This window comes from Ciona intestinalis, unplaced genomic scaffold (genome assembly GCF_000224145.3).
Source record: "Ciona intestinalis unplaced genomic scaffold, KH HT000171.2, whole genome shotgun sequence".
Taxonomy (NCBI): Eukaryota; Metazoa; Chordata; class Ascidiacea; order Phlebobranchia; family Cionidae; genus Ciona; species Ciona intestinalis.
In genome coordinates this window covers 159,734-171,279 of record NW_004190493.2, presented here as the reverse complement: position 1 = coordinate 171,279, position 11,546 = coordinate 159,734, and the positions used below count along the sequence as shown (strand labels likewise).

Genomic DNA, 11,546 nt, shown 5'->3' with positions numbered 1-11,546 from the left:
TATTCCAGCAGTGGCAGCAGTGAAACATTGTAAACTAGTAATATTGCGTAAAATATACTTGAAATCGTCAGAAACAGCTGATCGCAGAGTCACAAGCTAATTGGGCGAAAATAACGTAATCTCAAAGCAGACGTTCGCATTTAGTCTCATTGCAGCCTAGATCGAGCGTACGTATATATACGTGGTTTACTATTAGTTTAAATGCAACGCGGCACTCGTAACAATGAAAAAATGGTAAAATGTATATATACGTGTGATGGCACCGCGAACCATTGTTACTTAAACGTATATATACGTAGATTGGCGCCGAAAGTGTTAATTTATTTTCATTGTAAGTTAATTGTAATTTTCCTTGTAAGATGCCTTGGCAATAAATAATACACATAAATATTTAACAAGTTAAAAATTATTTCATCCTAATACGATAGATATGCCTTTGTAAAATTGGATGAACTTAAAATTATTTGTTATTGAATACCAGATCAACTTACATTTAAGAGTAACTTAAGTAATTAGAAACAGAAGCTAGGTGAACAAAGCATATAACAGCAACCTAGTTAGGAAAAAAATGGTTTAAATAGGACTTTTTTTAAAGGTATTCTTTAAAATAATTTAAAAATTGCTTTTGAAAACACAATAGTTCACATTTACTGCTTTACATATCGATATGCAGGTATACCATTAGATCTAGATTTGCTTACCTAACCCTTTTTGTCCTGGATTTTTAGCAAAGTTAAAAGTAAATTGATAGAAGTCACGAAACTTGTTTTTATCTGTAATTTCATTTGCAAGAACTGGAAGTTTTATCCTGAGCTTTGACAGGTCATCGCACCTTCAATCAACATTTTGGAAATTTGGGGAAGGTTTCAAAAATTTTTACACATATAATAATATAACTTTAGTACTGGACTTGCATTATATAGTTTACAAACCTATACACACAATGGTAAATATAACTAACTAGCCATAGCCATGTAAGCTTAGGCGGATCATTGCATCTTCAAATAAACTTTTGTTGTACTTTGTTTTAGAATGTGAATCCAGTTAATGCCTTTAAACCAAACAATGTTTTACTTTTATAACTAACAAACTTTACTCAAAAACAGAAATATATATCGAAACAGACAAACAGGTTATGTTCGTTTTACCAAAACACTCACCCAAGCTCCATCATTCCTTCAAAGAATTCCTTTTTGGTGAACTCACATTGTGTAGCTGCACGGAACTTCCATGCAATTATCAGAACAATGCGACTAGTTGGTTCTACCTGTAACTCTTCACAAAACTTTGAAATTCCCTCCACACCAACTTTATCCGGATCTAATGGGTCTGTGAATGTAGATTAAGTTATCAATACTAGCTTCACATACCAGAGGTTGTACTATTAATAAGACCCACCCAACTTATCAAGCAACCAAATAGGCATGTATTATCAATTTTAATTGCATAATTAAAAGCCATAAACAGTATTACAAACATATTAAAATGAGAATGCCAAAACAGAGCAAGCATAAAATTTCAACAACTCATAAATGAATTGTAGTTTTAGAACAACTGATGTTATTTTATATGTTCATCTTTTTCGAGAAACTCAAAAAATCCGTTTAAATTATTAAGGAAACATAAAATCAATAAAAACTAAAAATATTAAAAAAAGATGTGAATGTTATAAACAATCCCCTGTAGTTTTATCACCTTTTAATGCATTAAATAACGCTTCCAGTTTCCTCCTTTCAACATGTGATCTTCTATCACTCACGACATATGATTCTGGTTCACTGAAAAAACTGTCAGAAGCAATGTCCAATCTCCAGTCATGCTTCGCTAAACATGAGATTGCAGATTTTTCACTCAGATTCGTCAGTGAAATAAACTGTCGAACTTTTTCCCGCTGCGATGACTTGAGCTTGTGCTTTTAAAGAAATAAATAACTTGGTAATATTTTAAACTGGTAAATTAGTCATTTATGATATAAATGATAAGCAGTAAGCGCTTATAAACGAATGTTGAATATAAATAAATTGTTTACCACTGGCGTATGGTTGTTATTCTAACCTTGAAGTAATAAAGTCGATGTTTATGTAAGATTTTCATCAAACACTCATAATGCTTTGGTATGTCATAGTGGCGATTCATGCGTTGATTTCGTTTATATATAATACACTATTGTTTACACAGTTACAAAAAATGTGACATGATTACACAGTTACAAAAAATGTGATACTTAATGTTAAAATTAGATTTGAACTGCCTATCCTTTTATTTCAACAAAAATGAATGTTATATGTTAGATACATCTTATAATAAATAAAAATTTGCAAAATAAAACCAACCATGTTTTGTGACAACAACCGATGATGTCAACCAGTCAGTTTACTAAAGTGAAATATTGTCTTGGCAACATTTACAAAACTGGAGATTTTAACCAAATAAATCAAATTGATAGACTATTGGTTTTCAATTTGGTTAAACACCGAGAAAACCTGTAAAATACTAAATATTTATATATGTGCAATATTATCATATAATATATATATATGATGATCGAAAATGATTGTTGTTATATGTTCTAGCTTTCCATGCTCATTTTTACAGATTTTCAATTCTTCGATAGGTAATGCATATAGCATGTTACTTGTAAAGTTAAGTCTACCTTAGTGAATTTGCTATATCAGTACTACAGTACATGTCATAAAAACAAATGCCAAAATAGGAATACAATAACTTTGAGTTAAGAAACACATTAGCCATACTGAGATATTGTTGCAATGTGTTTTAAAATTAAAAGACTAAGAAATAAGGGGAAATATATTTTCTATAACAACTTGTTGTTTCATTGAAAACATAATATATGCCAGTATATCACATATCAACACAAGTGAAGAATTCTCTGGTACAGATAAGGCTAGTGGAAAGTTGCCGACTATTATATTATAGGAGTTCTTATTAATAACTTATACGGTAAGTTAGTAGGGGACAGGGGTCTTTGGGTTGAGGGTTATGGGTTATATAGTAGTTATGTATATTACGTTTAGGGTTACCAGATAACGTAGGCAAAGAATTCATCACTAGCAACTACATATCTTTATATTTATCTACCTTCAGTAAAATTTACAGAATAAACAAACAACTGGTGCTACACTTAATTCTGTCAGACCTTAGTTTTGATAGAAAAGTGACGTCATAGACTCAGTGCTACCAAAATATAATATCGCTGTAAACAACAAGAGAGCGGTGATCAAGTATGGCAAATGCATGTTGACTTTAAATGGGTATAAAGACAGAAAATCTCTAATGAGCACGTGTTAAAACAATTACTATAACATTAAGCTACCTTGTTAATATACCGGTAGACTAAACTCAATAAAATATAAACCAGGAACCCACACAGCGGTTTTCAGTCGCCATTTGTGATCGTGTAGCAGTAGGTAGAGTGCATTATATACGTTGTTAATACTTAACAACAGTAATCGACTTCACGTGCGGTTTATAAAGTCGTCATAAAACTGTTATTTTTTTATTGTCATTTAATAGGGGCCTAAAAAAATTAAAAAAGGGTCTCATCTGACGAAGTGTCCCATCTTCCCCACTCCTATAAATAAAAACCGTGTTATGACTAAGATTAACTTCTACCGTTACCTAATTGCAGCGTGATTAAAGCTTGTCCAAGGTCACGAAAACAAACTTTTTTGTACGATGATTCGGTTAATAATTACAGTGTAAAATTTAACGCATTCTGCAGGAGTTGAATGTTTTGCTATATACAAATGAGTTTAACCAAACCAGTGAATTAGTTTGACATGCCTTAGTGGATAATAAAATACGTTTATGAATACCTGTTACCTATATTGCGACACGATCACAAATGGCGATTAAAACCCGTTTTGTTGGTTACAATTACATACTGTATGTTTTTTTTACAAAACTAAAACTAGTTTTATGAGACAAAAATAAACTGTACGGAATATTCAAGGTTGTTTTATGAAGCTTTGAAACTAGTTTAATCGTTTGCTCACGCAAACTAAAAAAATCATTGGCTTTACTATGATTTAGCGAGCATTAAAAAATAGCACCTTACTGTTTCAATTTTTTTACCTGTTCAAAGTATACTGTTTCTATTTTACATATATTTTTTAATATTTAAAAACAGTAATCAGCTTTGACGAGCGTTTTATAAAGTCGTGATAATACTGTCGAACAATTCTGTAACCTTATTTTCCTGATTATCATTAAATGGGGGTCCGTAAAAAGAAAATTAAAAAAAGTCTCGTCTGACAAAGTGTCCCATCTTCCCCCACCCTACTATATCCAAAAACGTTAAATATGTTAAATTCGGTGCGATTAATGGACACAAAGTTTGATTTGTTGATTTTTATTTTAATTTAATTAACTTGTTTAAATTTTACTGAAAAGTCGTTATCGGGTTGATGTTATTCGTTCCTGTCATCGTCATTGGATCGTCTGGGATAACTGTCATCGTAATCAGACATCTCAGGTACTGGCATATCGACATTATCAGCATCATTTATATCTATAAATACGAGCATAAACAAAAATAACTTCTTATACAATTACTTCTTACCAGTTTCAACTTCGTCCTTGACTTCATCTCTAGTTGCCAACAGTCGATGTCGATGGCACCACAGTGGGTGCCGATGGTGCCACCATCCATGTCCACCCCAGTGACTCCACGGTCTCCAGTGAGTCCAGTGACCCCAGAAGTGCCCCCAACGATGGCCCCAATGGTGCAAGCCATTATACCAATGGTTATAGAGCCAGTTGCGACCCCAGTAAAGACTTGGTTTAGCGATAGTAAGATTAAGGGTTACAGGCCTAAAAAAGAGATATTTAAAATTAACAATGTAAATTTTACTAAGGAAAAAATGTGGTCTGACTGCAAGTTGACTCACTTTATCGTTCCTGGTGCAGTTGTAGGTTGTATTGTCGTAGTTCTTGGTGCTGTTGTAGCTTGTACCGTCTTATTGGGTCTTGGTGTTACTGTTATAGGTGATTCTGTCAGCTTTGAATCGTTCTGAGACTCTGCTGTCCCAACAAGTAGACATAACGTACCGATCAATGCGAAGGTTAGGGTAAGGCTTTTCATCTAAAAGAAATATTGTTATAAACTACTCTCGTTCTTTTGTTAAGTTCAACATAAACCCGCACGTTAACCTACCGTGATACAACATTAATCTCCCGATCTCCACATTCAGTTGCTATTTTTATAGCTTTTAATAAGCGTTTTGTAAATGATTGTTATTGGTTATATCTTTTCTGTATAGTTTGTCTGAGATCCTTTAAACAATAGGCAAGTTCCTAGCATTGAAAATTATTGTCAAAACTGCCGGGACGGCTTAATATTTTATAATACAGTTTGGAAGCGTCGATATGACATCTGTCGTTATTTGTTTTCCAATTCCTAATGAACTCATTGTTTCCAGTGACAGGTCAAAAGAGTTGGTTTCTCACACAGTTGCCAATCATTAGTAATTCAAGAGACATATAGCATCCGTAACTTATTACGAATCTCGCTTGACAATTTTCTTTATTATCTTTGTTTAAATGTTGTTTATCACACTTGGAGGTACCTTATTAGCTGCAACCATAGCTGATGAGAATACTCTCATCAACCATGCTCTAACCATAAATAAAGCAAAAAGAACCACATTACAGCAAAAGAACCACATTATTTACTCAATTAAACAAGGTACGCCGATACATATAAAGTGCATACGCTTGGTTCGAAAACTGTCTGCTACATTTTGGACTATTCGGTGAAACGAAATAAATGATATATTTAAACAAATGTTTTTAATGCATTTATAATGTAAAAGTAAATAAGCTTTGATAGATTTATTAAATGCACAAACTTAAATAACGGCTGTAACAAGATTGTCTCAGGAGTTTGAGTTACAAAATGTTTTCCAGTCGATAAAGTGTGGATTGTGACGAAAGCATGAGGCGAGAACTTTAAAACCGTTATTAAAAGAAAGAACGGGCAATACACACAATGTTGAGAGTAGACTATATGTTTCTCATTTTACAGTTATTATTCATACTATATAGTAGGGTGGGGAAAGACGGGACACCTTTAGCACATAATATTCAAATAACCTGATCGTGTTTTAGACATTTAACAACAGTCTATGAAAGTCGTGAACATGCAGTTTTGTAATTCTCTGACTGTTTGTTTGTTTACTACCAACTGGAACGAGAAAATAGAATAAAGAGATGTCCCATCTTCCACCATCCTTCTATAACTGTTCAAATAGAAAGTTGGGTAGAAACAATAAAGTTAAAGGGACAACTAAAAATTTGTAACAAGGGTTGTATAATGTGTCAAAGTAATCTAGACTGAACGAATCACTGATTAGATGGGTATAAACAAATAAATTATTCTTTAATAAACAGGATAATTTGAGTTTCTTTCGTGATAGCCTTGCGCAACCATATTGGGCGGCCACAAAAACTTTTTTCGGCGGACAGTTTCACGAACACTATAAGCAATGTTAAAACTACAACTACCTAATACAAAATCATCGTATGAAACTATTCCGTGACATCACAGCTCTGATTTCTCGTTTGTCTTTTCTTCTCTCTTTAACTCTTTTACTTGGCTCTTTTGCGCCACCTGCGGGCGGGTCAGTGATATCAGCACATCAGCAATCCCAGTGTTGGGAGAAGAGCTTTTACCCTCCACACTGTTATAAGGAACATCTTGCGGGACTTTAAATGAAATATCGGGACATCCTTTTACGTTCCGGCATATAAAGTTCTAAATAAAGTTGCAACATTAAGTGATCCTCAAACAAGTACAGATAAAATACGACGTAGTGTTAATTTTAATACAAGAACAATCGGTTTTTAAGAATATTATTATGCCAAGTTAACTTTCTTAATGTTAAAAAGGTCATCACATTGCTGGTCATAAGACCTACCTTTAAGTTAGTAGTTTTTATGATGTTGAATCCAACTTCTCCACCAAATGTACTTGGTTTCCACCAAGCTGGCGATCCGATTGGATTTCCAAACACCCCTGATTTTGTATTTAAATTAAAGTAGGGTGGGGGTAGGTGGTACACCTTTTTTTTCTATTTTCTCGTCACAATTAGTAGTAAACAAAGACATTTAAAGAATTATAGACCGTATCCTCACGACCCCTATAGACCGCTGTTAATTGTTTAAAACTCGACTAGGATGTTTGAATATTATGTGATAAAGATGTCCCGTCTTCCCCCATCCTACTTATATGTAGCGGTAACATCAAATGTTTAAATAAACCTTTAAGGGAATACGGAGCTCCCATCTCCAACATAGTTGCACCGAGCACTTGTCTGTTTCGTCTGTGCTCAACAAAATAACCGACAAAAAGTTCCAACGCGTCGATATCGTAATACAAATTCCGTAACAAAGCTGCAACCTCTGTTTCACCTGGTCAGACATTATACATTTTTGATGAGTATACGAACCAAAGGTATGCGGTGTTATGCAGGGTTACACCGTTATATAATTGTAAAAATAGTATAAACATGAGAATATGCAACGGGAACAAGTCGTTTAAAATATTGTATAAAAAAACCTGTGAGTTCTTCAAATGACGTATATGGTTTCATTCCAAACCTTTCCCTGTATTTATTGAAGGAACACATTCGCATCTGCCTTGTTTGTTTTAAAGCCAGTTCGACGACAGCCACCAATTCAGGTCCCTGATTTCTTCCACCAACAACCTAAAACTTAATGTTTATATGATGTATGCTTAAGTGGCTGTGTCGACGTACTTTCCCAGCGAATTGATTGCTGAGCTGTTTCAACACAGTTTCCATCCCAATTTCCACAACTGGATCAACGTTAAACAGCAACTCTTTAAGCGGGTAAACATGTTCGCCCAATTCTATAAAATCCGGCATAAGCATATGCCAGTGGTAAAGTATGTGGAATTCAGCATGTATTTGATTATTGTATGAGAATGTTGACTTGTGTAGAATTTCCGGATCGTAACTCAGTTGGAAGTGAAATCCGCTGACGTGCTGAACATAATCTTCCACAATTATTTTTAATGTTTCCCCTGCAAAACACAACGGAAGTAAAAACTATAGCAAGCAAATATATGCAACACTGTTCTTGATACATCGCAAAAGAACCAGTTACGCTTCCAAATTCGACCAATCGTCCCAGCTATCACATCAAGGACATTATAGGCTACAGCCATTGCGGGGTAATACTAATTTACGGGAATACGGAAATACGGAAAACACGGGAAAAGCTGCAAACTAATTTTCGGGGAATACGGAAAAGACGGGAAAAGCTGCAAACTAATTTACGGGAATACGGAAACTTACGGGAACGTGTTTTATGCTTGTTTCAAGCCTACACCAGTTACGGGAAAGTAACGGAAAATTGTTTTAAGCATATTACAGTTACGGGAAACCAACGGGAATGTGTTTTGTGCTTGTTTTAAGTATTTACAAACCTCCCGTAGGTTTCCCGTAACAGTAATGTGCCTAAAACACATTCCCGTTGGTTTTCCGTAACTGTAATTTGCTTAAAACAAGCATAAAACACATTCCCGTTACCTTCCCGTAACTGGTGTAGGCTTAAAACAAGCTTAAAACACATTCCCGTAAGTTCCCGTATTCCCGTAAATTAGTTTGCAGTTTTTCCCGTCGTTCCCGTATTTTCGTATTCCCGTAAATTAGTATTACCCCCATTGCGCACACAATATAATATTGATAAGGCCACGATGTTGCTAGTTATTATCTTTTACAACCTGTTAATATGAGCCTTGCAGTTTGGAAAAGTCTTTCGTCATCCCAGTCTGGGTGCAAGTCCTTTAATATGTCGCACACTCTGTTATGCTCTCTAAACAAAAACTTTTTATACAGGGTGCGTAAAGGTTGTTTCATTGTTGAAACAAACTGTTAAAACAAAAAATAGTTTGTTGTTTTTATTTAGAAAAATCAATATCTCCCGACATTCTAGATCTCATGATTTGCCGCGTGTATACGTAGATTCTTATCCTTGGAGTAGAATATGTAAATTTCCAATCTCACGTATCATATATTAACAAACATGAGAAGGTGAGTTACCTCAACCAGAGAGTTGCTATTACGAAGAACGACGGGAAAGCACCGAAACCGGGATGGCCTATCGCAAACTTTCTTCCTCGCATAAGTTTCTCCCCACTCATAGTTACGTTGGCGGATTCAGTTAAAGGAGGAAAAACTTCACCGTTTGTTTCAAATACTTTCAGTTTTCCATCTATATGCGATCGAAGCTCATGCTGTCTTTGTATGGTGTGACCATAAACGTGAGACAGATCCACCTTTTAAAAAGCAAATGAATGTTTAAAGCCATTAAACCAAAGTTTTATAAAATGATTTTCGTTTTGATTGCGCGAAAAGTTTTGCATTATAAACTGTCAAATATGCGTTTGCTCCACTGTAGTCCAATTATTCTCTTTTGTTTTATTCAAATAAAGGTATAACTGTAAGTGAGATAGGATACTTTTAGTGCCTAAATTCCATATTTCCTGACCAGCAATAACAACGCTGCTTTAGAGTCGCGGGCTACGTTTATATAATTATGTAAATACTCAATGTTAACCAGCCAACTAAACGAGAAAATAAACTGGGAAAATGTTTCACTTTACCACACCTTACTGTATTTGCAACGAAATAAAGATTTTTTGTTTACTTACCGAATGCTCGCCCCATTGAAACGGCATTCCCTTTATCGTGTTGGTTTTGAAGAACTGGTGGGTGAAATGTTGTGCAAAAAAGGCGAAAAATACGTTTGTCCGCATCGGACAAGGTTCAAACTTATTTCTTTGAAACAACAGTGATCGAAGAACTTTAATGTCCGGCAGAGTTTTGGGACCTAAAAACAATACATTAAACGAGGCTCAATAGTTTCAAGCAGTTATACGGGTTAAATCTTATGTAAAAATACCTTTTGTGCCCATTGGTGTTGGACAGTCTTGTGGTATCGGTGGTAAGGTCCGGGCATAAACGGTTTTATTTATATAGGAATCCCAGGTAGGGTAAGAATCCATTCCTACATAAGGTGACGGTTCATAGACATAGTTCGTTCTGACTTGAAATAAAAATATTCCAATTACATTTACTACAAAATCGAAATGGTTGACTTACTTTTTAAAACCACTGCCATGAGTTTCTTTTGCAACCATGAAATATTGTTGACAAGTTTCCATAGTAGCGAATAATTCGTCATGTAATGATGCAACGTACTCCGCGATGGGCGAAAGAGATCAGTTACGTAGGTAGAAAAGTAACCTGTAATGTTTGGGTTGCATGTTCGAAGATATCTTAAATTGTACATTATACGTGTAAGTTTAACCAGTAAATTTTAACGTCGCAAAGCTGAGTTGACTATATATTGGCACGGCAAGTATAGCAGGGTGGGGTAGGATGTGACACCGTTTTATTCTATATTTTGTCCCATTTGGTAGTAGGCAAAGAACTAAAACAGTTATAAAACTGGATTCAAATTTTTAAGACATGATCAGGATATTTGGACATTATGTGCTAAGGATATCCTACCTTATCCGACAATACTATATAACTTGAACCAACAATATCTAGCTTTTGTCCGGTACTGATAAAGTAGCTTAGTTAGGTTCGACTGTATGTATATTTACTTAGCATTAACAGCTAACAGCTTTCTCAAGCGCGCTAACCGGGCACCGAACTGACAACTTCACAGTTCAATAATTGAAGCTTTTAAGTCAACTTACCATATTCACAGTTTCTTCCATAAAACCCGGTACCAGTACAATCACACTCGTAATCATCCTTTAATGTTGTGCATATTGCGCTATGCTTGCAAGGGAATGCACAACATGGGTCGTCTGCAAACAATAACAGGAAGTCAGCTTAATGGCGAGAAGGCATTAACTATATACTTTACTTACAGCTCTCGCATTTGTCTAAAATACAACCAACCAATAAAACAGCTGTTTGCAACAAAACCGATTTCATATTGCTTGGCCTACAAATGTATTGATAACTATAACTAAAATCGTTCTGAACTAAACATCGTTCTTACAGGGACGGATGCACAGAACCGATTGATCGATGGTCCGCGCGGTTCACAGAAAATTTAGACACACTTGGGTTACCATGCGTGACGTAGTTGACGTATGCGTTAGCAACAACGTTTCAAAACGGAAGCCTCTCCGTGTGGTTAAAGCAACAGTACATTATCACGTAGTAATATCTGTCATTAAATATTAGTCATTCATTTTTGCAATTATTAAAAAAAAACGTGTTTAATTACCATTTTAGCTAGTTTAATTCTTTTAACTTACAAATCTACTATCATTTCTAACATATTTTTTTAGTTTATCGCTGGAGTTTAATCTGGACAATTTTGAATTTGTTCCGGCCATTACGTTGCAACATGTATTGCATATCAATATATTTATGAAGTGGCATTCATTATTGTACTGCAATGGTTGGTTCTCCGTGGACTAACGGACCACGCACTTTATTGAAATATCCGCCCACACCAAACCTTAATAGTTTATA

At 34.9% G+C, this 11,546-nt stretch overlaps 3 protein-coding genes and 1 long non-coding RNA gene across 5 annotated transcripts in view; 1 reads left to right on the top strand and 3 right to left on the bottom strand.

Moving 5' to 3' along the window:
• The window catches only part of LOC100180811 (DCN1-like protein 1), a 9,899-nt gene extending 7,371 nt beyond the window's left edge, over positions 1-2,528 (bottom strand). The window contains exons 1-4 of the mRNA XM_002129273.5: positions 2,334-2,528; positions 1,696-1,912; positions 1,161-1,329; positions 702-832 (exon numbers count right to left, since the gene is read on the bottom strand). Coding sequence (XP_002129309.2) covers positions 702-832; positions 1,161-1,329; positions 1,696-1,912; positions 2,334-2,336 — 520 coding nt within the window. The 5' untranslated portion in view covers positions 2,337-2,528. The remainder of the gene's footprint in view (positions 1-701; positions 833-1,160; positions 1,330-1,695; positions 1,913-2,333) is intronic.
• Positions 750-1,350, top strand: LOC113475246. Of its 2 annotated transcripts, none has more exons than XR_003396990.1 (2): positions 750-863; positions 1,125-1,350. It is a non-coding gene; the product is annotated as an uncharacterized LOC113475246 (long non-coding RNA). The 2 variants fall into 2 exon arrangements; XR_003396991.1 differs by having other exon boundaries at positions 778-863; positions 1,107-1,350.
• Positions 2,529-4,356: 1,828 nt separating the features above from the next.
• LOC100183924 lies at positions 4,357-5,276 on the bottom strand. The gene is made up of 4 exons (XM_002129050.5): positions 5,177-5,276; positions 4,911-5,104; positions 4,583-4,833; positions 4,357-4,531 (listed from the first exon to the last, which is right to left on the bottom strand). The coding sequence occupies exons 2-4, from the start codon at positions 5,102-5,104 to the stop codon at positions 4,431-4,433; spliced, it is 546 nt and encodes a 181-aa protein (XP_002129086.1). The 5' UTR covers positions 5,177-5,276; the 3' UTR covers positions 4,357-4,430.
• A 565-nt stretch (positions 5,277-5,841) lies between these two features.
• On the bottom strand, positions 5,842-11,223 carry LOC100183175 (prostaglandin G/H synthase 2-like). Its single transcript, XM_002123237.4, has 12 exons — positions 10,931-11,223; positions 10,754-10,867; positions 10,149-10,292; positions 9,949-10,092; positions 9,698-9,876; positions 9,087-9,322; positions 8,768-8,859; positions 7,779-8,065; positions 7,580-7,727; positions 7,282-7,431; positions 6,939-7,036; positions 5,842-6,775 (listed from the first exon to the last, which is right to left on the bottom strand). Exons 1-12 carry the CDS (start codon positions 10,995-10,997, stop codon positions 6,563-6,565), a joined length of 1,872 nt encoding a protein of 623 aa, XP_002123273.1. The 5' UTR covers positions 10,998-11,223; the 3' UTR covers positions 5,842-6,562.
• Positions 11,224-11,546: the final 323 nt, after the last annotated feature.